Below are 13,348 nucleotides of genomic sequence, written 5' to 3' on the forward strand. Positions count from 1 at the left end.
TTATTTCCAGAGCCAAGCCTATTTTATCATGGAGTATTTGTCCGGTGGCAGCCTTGAGTCTCTTATTGAAATGAGCGGCAGATTGAACATCGAAACTACACGGCGAGTATCTAACAATGAAACAAATTGTAAAATAGAAAGAAATATTCTGACACTGGAAGGAAATAAGGGAATTTTTAAAGGCAGGCAACACACAGTAACTCATGCCATCCGAAAAAATCTCTCTACATGCATTACATCACAGTTTTTTCCTCCACATAAGACATATATGTGTGTGTTATGCTCATGTTGTTCTTCTGATTGTATGGAGAGGTTTAGTGTTTAATACTGTATCTGGTATCTTTCGTGGTCTATGGAGATACTTATAGATTTATTACTGACACAAAATTATCCTCTATCCTGATGATCTGACCACTAGGACCCTCACCGATTCCAACAATAAGACCCTAATAATACCATATCAGAATGCGGCACACCACCGCTCTATTCATTCTTTAAGGGACTGACAGAGAAATCAAAATGGAGTAGTTTGCATGCAAGACCACTGCATTTTAGAGCTCTCTGGATTTATGGAAATCCCACCCCTTGGACCCCCATCAATTAGAAAGTTACCACCTATTCTATGGGTAGGTGATAACTTTCAATGTTGGGAATAACCCTTTAGGTTTAACTATGCAGTCAATTGGTTATATTAGAGATTATAATTTAAGTTTTCACTTTCTGCATGATTTAATGTTATTGATGCTAATTAGTCTCCTTTTTCCATCAGGTTTATCACAGCAGAATTAATTTGTGGCCTCCAGTTCCTCCACGGGCATGGCATCGCCCATCGGTAAGAAAAAATTATTTATTTTGTCTTGGGAACGTCATTGATATCCATGGGCTATGTCTGCTACTGCAGCTTAGGTCTATTCACTTGAATGAGACTAAGCGCCAATACCAGATATAGCCATGGACAAGAGTGGTGCTATTTATACAGATAGATGCTATGTATCCAGTGTAACTCAGATAATGAAAACTGTTGTCTGAGTAGTCAGGTTCAGGAATGATCTCTACCATAAATGATGCAGCTTTTTACCAGTCTCCTCTTCTTCTGCTCCTTATCACCTTTCAGATGTGTCTTGTGGTTATGTGTGAAAACCAAGTAATACATTTTCTTTTTTCTTTGCAGAGACATTAAACTAGCCAACATCATGCTGGATAAAGATGGTCACGCCCGAATTATAGATCTTGGGGTGGCGAAAGACGGTCTGACCGCGTCCAGTAAGATCTATGGACGGACGGGAACTTTCCGCTACATGGCCCCAGAGGTTCTCCTGGATAAATCATACAGCGTAGCAGTAGACTGGTGGAGCCTGGGGATAATGGTGTCCAAAATGTCATCTGGACGTTCCCCATTTTACAACGGGCCTCAGAAGCAAGCTGTCTACAAGTCAATTACCACCGAGAAGTTAAAATTTCCAACATGGCTAGAGGTAGACGTGAAAAATCTAATAAAGAAGCTGCTACGGAAGAATCCAGAGAGGCGCCTTGGTGTGTCAGGGAACATCAGAGACCACCCATTTTTCGGGACCATCTGTTGGGAGGAACTGGAGCAGAGGAGAGCACAGCCTCCTTTTATACCTTTCCATGTAAGTGAAGACTTATTACAAAAAGATTTTAGGATTTACACACTATGACTAGTGTTGAGCCACCCCCGTAGTGTTCGAGTTCGGTTCGGTTCGTCGAACACCCGTGTGTTCGCCGAACTGTTCGTCGAACTGTTCGTCGAACACCTTCGAACACCGTTAAAACCAATGGCAGGCAAACAAAAACACATAGAAACACATAGAAAACACCTTCAAAGGTGTCCAAAAGCTGACAAACTGCTCAGAAGACACAACTAACACATGGAAAAGTGACAAGTACATATAGTCATGCGAAAAGAAAAGAGGTGGAGGAGTAAAAGGAGGGGGAGACACAGATATAGGCATGTCATGCCCTTCTAAAATCCAAAAAGTGAGAAGCCGAGACGGCCAGTCCGCTCCTGCCCGTGCCACCTCCGTGTCGCCGGGTTTGTGCCAGAGCCGCGGTGAACCCTGACGGCCAGCCCCCCTCTCCCAATACTGGTGCCTGTCCGCTGGTGGGTCGAGAGAGCCCCCTTGTGGTGGAGGCAGCTCTAAGCTTTTTAATTTAAATTGTCCCTCTAATTTGAATGAATACACTTTAAATCCATTTACAAGGATCTATTGGAGGGCAAGTCTCATGCCAGCAGCCGCGTAATTCCAGCTCCAGTAGCGTCCACTAAAGCTGCTGCAGTTAAAAAGCTTTTATAAGGATCGAGCTCGGCTGTCCACCGCAAGGCATCCTAGTGCCAGTCCCAGCCCCTATGCCTTGGGGTGCCTCCTGATGCTCTTCACTAAGTATCCCGTGGTCCCGAAGCATTTCCTTTGAAAAAATTAAGTGTCCAAACTACAGGTGGTGTAGCTTGCTTAACAGCCGGGATAATCCGCTGACTAGCAGACACTGCTACTAGGCACAAAGTATTTCCTGGGCTAGATGCAGTTAAAAATTTGTAAGTAGATACTCTCATTGGATGCTGAGAAAGCATTCCATAGAGTCTCCTGGCACGCCATATATGATTCTCTTAAAAAGCTTGGGGTAGGGGTCTAGGGGACCCTTTTATAGCCAAAATCACGGCCCTGTATCACAATACGTCACCTAGGCTGAAGATAAATGGAACTGTAGCACCGAGGGCTCGGTTGCTACAGACGTATTGCACCTCACCCAGAGGTGTGATATCTCACTCTCAGATAAGGATGGAGTGTGGATCAGGACCCGACACCTGCATGCATTACACCACATTGCCGTGGGGCAGGGCGACCAATATGCCCCTGAGATGGGCACGACAGTCCCTGTCCCTGGCTGGAGTGGGGGGAGGGAACACTGAGGAAGGGGAACCCTGCAGTGCAGGAGCAGGGAGGAAGCAGTTCCTGGGTGCATTGAGAAGGGAGTATAAAAGGTGGGCACCATCTTAGTTCAGTGCAGAGAAGTCTGAGCAGAAGTGGCAGGGAGCAGGGGCTCTGCATGAGCTCTGCTCCGGAGGCGGGCCTAGTAACAGAGGCCCAGGCCTGCAAGAGGGAGAAGGAAGGAAGAGGAGCGGAGAAGGCTCCAGGAACGAGGAATAAAGGGATCCCAGGGGTGCGGACGGGCGAGTCGCCACCGCACGCCCGAATCCACCTGCGTGGAGGGGTCAGGCCAAAGGGGGAGACCGGTCCCCGAACTAGTGGAGGCAGGAAACGACCCTCAGCTAGAAACCGGAGGCTCTGACATTTTATGTGGCGCAGCCCCTTGCTCCACCTGCTAGGAAGGCACCACATAGGGTCAGGGAAACTGGCGCCAAGTTTACCAAGAGGAGGCCCGAGGCAGCCGGACAGAAGTGTTGGTAAGAAAGGCCAGACAAAGGACACACAAAGGGGGTCCTGTGAAGCGCTCCAAAGTTATCTGGGAGTTGTCTGAGCCCCTCACCTGGTGAGCACAGTACGACGTGGGCAGCCGTTACCTGCAGACGTGGTCTGGATAATAAGAACTGTGAGTAAAGGCCCTGAACTGCATCACTGACTCCGTGTCGTTACTGCTGCTGCCCTGCACCATCACCCCCATCCTCCGCATACACTGCCCTGAGGCTATACTCCTCCCGTGGGGAGTTATGCTATGCTCTGCTGCACCCACAACACCAGCCTTAGCGGTCTGCCCTGTAGCGGCGGTTCACTCTGACCGCAATCCACGGGTGGCGTAGTCGGACATTTAAACATCAAAAACCACATAAATAGTTCCGCCACTGGTTTGACCGCCCTGAGCCACGGAACCGGATCGCCGCCACGAAGACTACAACCACCAGCATCCACCAAAAAGGGTCCGGCTCCGGGTGTCTCAAGGCCCAGGGGGTGCGTCAGAACATTTTCATCACCTTTCACAATCACCAATGGGACAAGGCAGGGATGTCCTCTGTCCCCTCTCTTATACATCCTAGTGACGGAGCACCTGCTCTCATCAATTCGCCATAACCCCAATATTAGGTGGATTGAGGTGGGAGGCACCGAGTACAAGTGCTCTCTATTTGCTGATGATGTCCTAGTATATATCACTCAATCACATATATCCATCCCTACTGTTATGGCTGAAATAGATCACTTTGTTACATGGTAAAATTTTAAAATCAATGCAGCGAAGTCTGAGGCCCTCGATGTCTCCCTCCCTAAATCCATATAGGATTCCATCCAGTCCAACTTTCCCTTTGCCTGGCCCTCACAGGGTATCAAATACTTAGGAATTCCTATTCATAGAGACCTCTCCCATCTATGTTATCTTAATTTTGGGCCCTTTATTGAACAATTCCATACAGACCACGGTTGGCAAGTTAGAACTGTAAGATTCACTACGTGAACCACTGGTGTTTTGTGGAAAAGCACATGTACACCGCGTTCCAAATTATTATGCAAAAAGTGTTTAGGAGTGATAAGGGAAGAATTTGTTTGTTTGTCAGTTAAACTCATTGATGGTGATGTGTGTCAGGGCTCTTTATATCACTGTAAGCAATTGCAGACACCTGTGCTAATTAGTTTGGCAGGTGTGTCCAATGAAAGGCAAGACTACTTAAGAAGGCTCTCTCACATTATTAAGCAGCCTACATTTTCTGCCAAAATGGGAAAGAAAAAGGATGTGTCGGCTGCTGAGAAGCAACAAATTGTGGAGTGTTTAGGTCAAGGCATGACTACAATCAACATTGTGCGATGATCAGGATGAAGTGTCTTGGCAATCAAGAAGTATGTAGCTGATTCACAGTACACACGTGTGCGTGCTGATAAGGGCAAATTGAGGACTCTTTCCTACAGGCAATTACGTCAGGTTGAAAGAGCAGCGGCAAAAAAGCCTTGTCATAGCAGCAGACAAGTTTTTGAAGCTGCTTGTGCCTCCAACGTCCCCCGAACAACAAGATGCAGGGTCCTTCAGAGGTTTGCAGCTGTGCATACGCCATCCTGTCGACCTCCTCTATCCACTTCACACAAGCAGAAACGGCTCCAGTGGGCCAAACATTACATGAAGACTGATTTCAAAACTGTTTTGTTCACGGATGAGTGCCGTGCAGCGCTCGATGGTCCAGATGAATGGAGTGGAGGATGGCTGGTTGATGGACACCCCACGCAAACACGGCTACAGCGCCAACAAGGAGGAGCTGGAGTAATGTTTTGGGCTGGAATCATGGGGAGAGAGATTGTCGGCCCCTTTAGGATCCCTGAAGGCGCTAAAGATGAACTCCATAATGTATGTGGATTTTCTCAAACAGCACTTCCTGCCATGGTTCAAGAAGAAGAACCGTGTATTTCACAGCAAGATCATTTTTCTGCATGATAATGCACCATCTCATGCTGCACATAAAACATCTGCATCTCTGGCTGATATGGGCATAAAAGGGGACAAACTTATGGTGTGACCCCCATGCTCCCCTGACCTCTACCCCATTCAGAACCTTTGGAGCATCATTAAAAGGAGTGTCTATGATGGCGGGAGGCAGTTCACATCTAAGCAACAGCTCTGGGAGGGTATTCTGTCCTCATGCAAAACAATTGAAGCAGAAACCATCCAAAACCTGACAAATTCAATGGACGAGAGAGTTCAGAAGCTCCTTTCGAACAAGGGGTCCTATGTGAAAATGTAACATCACCTAGAATAAAGTTTTGAGTTGAAAACTGTTTGATTTCAGTTTCTAACAACCTGCTAATGCTTATAATTTCAAAAATGACCATTTTTTTGGTCTTTATTAAAATGAAAAGGTTGATCGAAAAGTTTGGGGGATCTAAGAGTGTGGCAACCCAGTAGTCATGATTACTTCGAATTCTGACAATATGAGGGTCATGCTGCAGGTAGTGCAGCAAGAAGGCACTTATGTGTCTTGCGCATCTCGGAGCCCCAAAATTATTTTCCGGGCTAGATGCAGCTAAAAATTATTTTTAATTTTAAATCTGGTGAAGCTTATTATAGATGGCCTAATAGGATCAGTGCTGCACACTGCTACAAAGCCCAAATTATTTTCCAGTCAAGATACAGATAAACATGATTAGTAATTTGAAAGCTTAAAACGGTTGGTAGGGTGATTTTAACCAATCATCAAGCTTTTACTCTCCCCAGGATGACACAGGGGTAGAAAAGTCGTTTTGGATCCATGATTTGTTCATCTTTATGAATGTGAGTCTGTCTACATTATCAGTGGAGAGCCGCGTGCGCTTATCTGTCAGCACACCACCAGCAGCGCTGAACACACGTTCAGACAGAACGCTGGCTGCGGGGCATGACAAGATCTCCAAGGTGTAAGTGGCTAGCTCCGGCCATTTATCCAGATTGGAAGCCCAAAAAGAGCAAGGGTCCAGTGACACAGTCGTGGCTTCAATGTTTACTTGGAGATACTCCTGTACCATCGTCTCTAGGCGTTGACTATGTGTCAGACTTCTTGTCTCCTGTGGCCTTGCAAAGGATGGGCTAAAAAAGTGGTGAAATGATTCCGCAAAATTGATGTTACCAGCAGATACTGTGGTTCTGTTACGGTTTGAGTGCTGAACACTTGACGGTCCCACGGTTGGCAAGTTGGAACTGTGAGATTCACTACGTGCACCACTGGTATTTTGTGGAAAAGCACATGTAAGATTCTGCAACAGTCTCTGCTGATACTCCTGCATGCGTGCATCCCTTTCTATGGCAGGAATAATTTCTGCAAATTTACTTTTGTACCGGGGATCTAACAGTGTGGCAACCCAGTAGTCAGGATTATTTCTAATTCTCACAATTCGAGGGTCATGTTGCAGGTAGTGCAGCAAGAAGGCACTCATGTGTGTTGCGCATCCAGGAGCACCAAGTCCCTGTTGTGTTGGTGGCGAGGAAACAATCATGCTTCCTTCCTCTGTCCTCTCCCCCCAACCTCGCACAACAGAAATGTGATCAAGGTCTCCCTCATCTGATGAGTCTTCCATCAGTTCGTCCTCCACTTCTTCCTGGGCTCCTGCACCTTCCTCACTAGTTTGGCTACTACCATGCGCCCTGGTAAAATCATCTCCCCCACCCTCACATGCCTGCCGCCTTGGTGCTGCCGACCGTCTGGACCTTGCAGATGTTAGCCCTTCCGCATACAACTCCTCCTCCTCTACTTCCTCCACCTCCTCTTGTGCCACCACCTGACTCCGAATTCTGTTTAACATGTGCTCCAGCATGTAAATCACCGGAATAGTCATGCTGATAATGGCATCGTCAGCACTAAACATCTTCGTCGCCATTTCAAAACTGTGCAGAAGGGTGCATAGGTCCCTGATCTGAGACCACTCCTCCAGCGTGATTTGCCCCACCTCTGAATCTCGTTGGCCCAGGCTATACGTCAGAACGTATTGCACCAGGGCTTGTCGGTGCTGCCACAGTCGCTGCAACATGTGCAGAGTTGAATTCCACCGGGTAGGCACATCGCATTTTAGCCGGTGAAGTGGCAGGCCCAACGACTTCTGTAGAGATGTAAGTCGCTGAGCTGCGGGATGCGAACGGCGGAAGTGAGCACACAGCGACCGTGCCCTCTGCAGAAGGCCATCTAGTCTGGGATAGTGGGCTAAAAATTGCTGGACAACCAGGTTCAACACGTGAGCCATACAAGGCACGTGTGTGACATTGCCCCGGCGAAGGGCCGCACCCAGGTTTGCAGCATTGTCGCACACGGCCTTCCCTGGTTTCAGGTCCAGTGGAGACAACCATTCATGAAATTGGTTCTCCAGAGCTGACCACAACTGCTCAGCTGTGTGACTCACATTTCCCAGACATTTCAATGTAAAAACCGCCTGATGACGTTGAGCCCTACTGCCAGCATAGTAAGGAGGTGTGCAGGATCCCTTCTGCGCAGTTAGAAAGCTTGTGGCATGACCAGACAGGCTTTGGGTGCAGGTGGAAGACCGAGAGGATGTTGAGGAGGCAGAAGCAGTGGAGGAACTTTGACATAAAGAGGATTGACGCACAACTCGTGGGGACGGCAAGACTTGGACAGCAGCCCCTTGTCCTGCTGTCACCATAGTTACCCAGTGCCCAGTCAGCGACATGTAACGCCCCTGTCCATGCCTACTCGTCCAAGTGTCTGTGGTGAAATGCACCCTGTCACACACAGAGTTTCTCAAAGAAGCGGTGATGTTGTGTGCGACATGCTGGTGGAGCGCAGGCACACCTTTCTTTGAGAAGTAGTGCCGACTGGGCATCTGGTACTGGGGCACTGCGACGGACATAAGGTCTCGAAAATCCTCTGTGTCCACCAGGCGGAAAGGCAGCATTTCTGTAGCCAAGAGCTTGCAGATGGTGAAATTCAACCTCTTAGCTTTCTCATGGCTAGGAGGAAATGGTCTTTTACTTGTCCACATCTGAGGGACCGAGGGCTGGCTATTGTGCTTAGACGGGGTTGATAAGGGTGTCCCCGGCAAACTGCCGGTCTGTGAGGAAGATGCAGGCGGACATGTTAGGTTGCCTTGATCCAAAGGTGGTGCTATCGATGTCGGACAGCGCTCAAGACCAGCTGGTGTTACCACCTCCAAAGAAAATGATGACCTGCCAATCACGCTGGCTGTTGCGGGTAAAGAGGTGGCAGGTCTGCGCCCCAAAACAGGTGTGACTGCTGTCCCCCCAGTCACAGAGGATGAAGAGGCCGCGGATGCACAAGATATGGCAGACGGTGGTTGGCCCGGCCGGCTAGACCGCATTGTAGCACACTGAGCTTCCCACTGCAACTTATGCTTCATGTCCATGTGCCGGTTCATGCATGAAGTACTCAAACTATGTATTTTTTGGCCTCTACTTAGCTTTTGCTGACAAATGTTACAGATAACACGAGTTGGGTCATCTTTATCGATCTGAAAAAATGCCCAGGCTATGCAAGGCTTAGCACCCATGCGACCTGAAGAGCCACCACGACTTGTGGTGAGAGGCAGAGTTGTGTTTGAGGATGCAGTTGTTGACGTGCTTCCAGTACTACGTCTCTGTCCAGGAAGGCGCAACCTGACCTCGTCGTCACTAGCATCTTCCTCCACCTCCTCTGCTGACCTCATCTCTTGGCTGACTGTGGGTTGACAGTAAGTGGGATCTCCGACCTCATCATCATCACCCTGTGCGTTATCACACCCGTCGTCCTCAGAGCCAACCTGTTCCTGCCCTGACAAAAAACTAAAGTTGTCGCTCCAATCAGGTATTTGAGTCTTATCATCGTCTTCCTCATTGTCTCCACCAACAGGAGTTACAGTTTGGGAATGAGGGTCTACATTATGGTCAGAACCTTCTGCGTCTGGTCCTGGATCCGACTCATAAAGATTCTGGGCATCAGTGCAGATCATTTCCTCGTCTGGATTCACAGAAGCGCTGGAGTCGACCTCTGATTCCCAGGCTATAGTATGAGTAAACAGCTCTGCAGACTCAACCATCTGTTCTACCTCATACTCAGACGGGCAGCTGGAGATTTGGGAGCTGTGAGGAAGCAAGTGCGATTTGGGTGACACCTTTGAGGACTGGAGTATTTGTGATGTTGAAGTTGATGTGGAGGAGAGCCCACTTAAAGGAGCACTTGATATCCGTTGAAGCACCTGCTGTTTTTGTGCCTCATCTGGAATTTGTAGCGATTGGCGTGGCCGTAAGAAAGGGATCTTATCACATTGTCCGCTAAAAGAAGTAGACATTTTAGTTTGGCTGGAAGATGGTCTTTCTTCTGCACCTACCCCACGGACACAACCTTTTTTCCCCTTCCCAACACGCCTATTCCCCTTTCCACCAGCAGCAGGCCTTTTTCCACTCATTTTGGTGGTTAACTAATTCACAACTCTGGAGTTGTTTGCACAAAAAAACAATGGATGGTAACCGAGCAGAGCTGAGTGGCCAAACTGTGGTATTAGGCCAAAACTATTGGCTGGGTTAGATGCAGAAAAAAATTATTTTTAATTTGCAACCTGATGGAGGTCAGTATAGATGGACTAATAGACCAAGTCCCACACACTGCTAGAAGCCCAAATATATTTTCAGAGCTAGATGCAGAAAAAAATTATATTCAATTTGCAACCTGCTGGACGTCAGTATAGAAGGACTAATAGAACAAGTCCCACACACTGCTAGAAGCCCAAATATTTTTTCAGAGCTAAATGAAGAAAAAAATTATTTTTAATTTGCAACCTGATGGAGGTCAGTATAGATGGACTAATAGACCAAGTCCCACACACTGCTAGAAGCCCAAATATTTTTTCAGAGCTAGATGCAGAAGAAAATTATTTTTAATTTGCAACCTGATGGAGGTCAGTATAGATGGACTAATAGACCAAGTCCCACACACCGCTAGAAGCCCAAATATTTTTTCAGAGCTAGATGTAGAAAATTTTTTTATTCAATTTGCAACCTGATGGAGGTCAGTATAGATGGACTAATAGACCAAGTCCCACACACTGCTAGAAGCCCAAATATTTTTTCAGAGCTAGATGCAGAAAAAAATTATTTTTAATTTGCAACCTGATGGAGGTCAGTATAGATGGACTAATAGACCAAGTCCCACACACTGCTAGAAGCCCAAATATTTTTTCAGAGCTAGATGCAGAAAAAAATTATTTTTAATTTGCAACTTGATGGAGGTCAGTATAGATGGACTAATAGAACAAGTCCCACACGCTGCTAGAAGCCCAAATATTTTTTCAGAGATAAATGAAGAAAAAAATTATTTTTAATTTGCAACCTGATGGAGGTCAGTATAGATGGACTAATAGACCAAGTCCCACACACTGCTAGAAGCCCAAATATTTTTTCAGAGCTAGATGCAGAAAAAAATTATTTTTAATTTGCAACCTGATGGAGGTCAGTATAGATGGACTAATAGACCAAGTCCCACACACCGCTAGAAGCCCAAATATTTTTTCAGAGCTAGATGCAGAAAAAAATTATATTCAATTTGCAACCTGCTGGAGGTCAGTATAGAAGGACTAATAGAACAAGTCCCACACACTGCTAGAAGCCCAAATATTTTTTCAGAGCTAAATGAAGAAAAAAATTATTTTTAATTTGCAACCTGATGGAGGTCAGTATAGATGGACTAATAGACCAAGTCCCACACACTGCTAGAAGCCCAAATATTTTTTCAGAGCTAGATGCAGAAAAAAATTATATTCAGTTTGCAACCTGATGGAGGTCAGTATAGATGGACTAATAGAATGATGCTATGCCCAAAAGATTTTACTTCACTAGGTGCAGTAAAAAAATTGGTATTCTATACACAGGTGGTATATCTTGCAACACAGATAGGCTACTCCACTGACTAACACACTCTGCAATAGGCCAAAAAGGATTAGCTTTGCTAGATTCAGCCAAATGCTGTGAAAAAAACTTGCACAGCACTGGCACAGACCTGCCTGGCAAAAACTGATAGGAACTGATGTAACCTAGTCCTGAAAAGGACTCCAATTACAATTAGTCTTTACTCCCACAATCTATCTATTTAAGAGCACAGACCTGCCTGATAAAAGTCGTAGGAAATGCTGTAACCTAGTCCTTAAAAGGACTGCAATCACAACTATTCCCTACTCCCAAGCTATCTGTATATTTGTGCGAAAATTGGCTTGAAATTAACAAGGTATAGCGCACACAGCAACAGCGGTGCCGTCTAACACGCAGCTGCAGCAGTGAGAAAATGGTGGCGACGGGGAAAATGGCTTGGTCTTATAGGGCAAGGACATGTGACATACACTGCCAATCACACATGCCCTTGCTTGTGTGAAAAAAAGCACTTCGCTCCGTGTGTGCGCTGCTGATAGGCTGACAGATTGCACCTCCCCACTGCAAATGCGGGAAAAAGAAAAAAAAATGGAGATCTTCATTGTTCCTGCAGAGATCCATCCCCTGCCCCTCCCCCCGCCCCGCTGTACACTCAAACTGCGTATTAACATTAATTTTCATCATTACTGAGAAAAAATCCAGTTATGATTTTGGTGCACGAACAGTTATCGAACATAACCTCGAACAGCCGAATTTTTCTCAAATTGTTCGTGTTCGCCGACCGGCTCGAACACCGCCCAAAACAGCTCGAATTTGAGATTGGCGAACAGTTCGAGTAGAACAACGCTCATCTCTAACTATGACCATAACCATTGTTAGCAATATGAGAATACTTACAGGAACTGTGTACTTATATTAAATATTACTTAACAGAATATAGCAAGTATTGATGCAGATGCTGAAGATGTCTAATGCCTGAGCACTATCATATTGATTTTTTTTATATCTCTGTACACTTCTTTCTCTTGCAGCATGTTCTGGAGTGAACCATCTGGATTGGCCGGAAGATGAACCAGCTCTTCACCCTGTGTCTGACTTATACTTTTTGTCATCAAGCTGGACATAGTAGGATGAACCCGCGCCACCTGCCCAGGACTGCGTGCCTCCTCCGCCCGCTGCTTGTGTGCCGGACCTTGGCTTACTCTGGACTACGACTCTCTCTGCTGATTTAGTGCCATGAATAACACCATATTGCTGCCCCAGTCTCTCTCTTGGCTCTGAATCCTCTGACCTTTGGCATGACATCGACATCTCTTGAAGACATCGATTCCTTTAGCTCTGAAGAATTATTTCTGTATTTTGAGCTACGACCAGCAAGTCCAGGATACTTACCAACACATAGTCTTGGAGACAGATTTCTACACTTCATGCTGTGGGTATGACGTGAGTATTAACATGGGTATTTGATCCAGGGAATATTTTCCAGCTGCCATATTTGGTGTCAGGAAGGATTGTTTTCCCCCTTATATCAGGACAAATTGGCAGATGTCATAAAGGGGTTTTTTCTTTCCTTCCTCTAGATCAACACAGCTACCCCCCACCATTCACCCACTCCCCTACAATTACTTAGTAAATGATTCAGTGACTAGTCTGACTGCCATGCGTGGAATCAGGAAGGAATTTTTCCTCAATTGAATCTGAATTGGCCAATGGTTCAATGAGGTTTTTTCGCCTTCCTCTGGATTAATGAAATGTATTATAGTAGTTAATCCAGGGAACTAGTCTGACTTTCCTAAGTGAAGTTGGGAAGGAATTTTTTCCCATTCCCCTGAATCAATAAAAGTCAGTGGATCTAAAATATTCCTAACATTTATCAAACTACATGCCTCCAACCGAGCCATTAATAAAATTTTCTAATTTCCACCCTATGACTTGTGTACCTGCTTTTATTTTTATTGACTAGCCATATTCTGCTCTGAGTTGTATTTCTTAGTTAAGTTTCTTCTTTTTACATACTATAATTAAAAAAGTGACCATGAGAATCTATCATTAACCCTGG

At 46.0% G+C, this 13,348-nt stretch overlaps 1 protein-coding gene across 1 annotated transcript; it reads left to right on the top strand.

Moving 5' to 3' along the window:
• The first annotated feature begins 1,191 nt into the window (after positions 1 to 1,191).
• Positions 1,192 to 12,949, top strand: LOC141171264 (protein kinase C theta type-like). The gene is made up of 2 exons (XM_073655200.1): positions 1,192 to 1,631; positions 12,321 to 12,949. The coding sequence occupies exons 1-2, from the start codon at positions 1,194 to 1,196 to the stop codon at positions 12,333 to 12,335; spliced, it is 453 nt and encodes a 150-aa protein (XP_073511301.1). The 5' UTR covers positions 1,192 to 1,193; the 3' UTR covers positions 12,336 to 12,949.
• Positions 12,950 to 13,348: the final 399 nt, after the last annotated feature.

The sequence above is a fragment of the Phyllobates terribilis genome, unplaced genomic scaffold (genome assembly GCF_046119375.1).
Source record: "Phyllobates terribilis strain yellow unplaced genomic scaffold, ASM4611937v1 Scaffold_1__5_contigs__length_1240528914, whole genome shotgun sequence".
NCBI classification, from domain to species: domain Eukaryota; kingdom Metazoa; phylum Chordata; class Amphibia; order Anura; family Dendrobatidae; genus Phyllobates; species Phyllobates terribilis.

Coding starts and splice junctions, on each gene's coding strand:
- LOC141171264 (XM_073655200.1), top strand. CDS start 1,194: ATGCTGGATAAAGATGGTCACGCCCGAATTATAGATCTTGGGGTGGCG.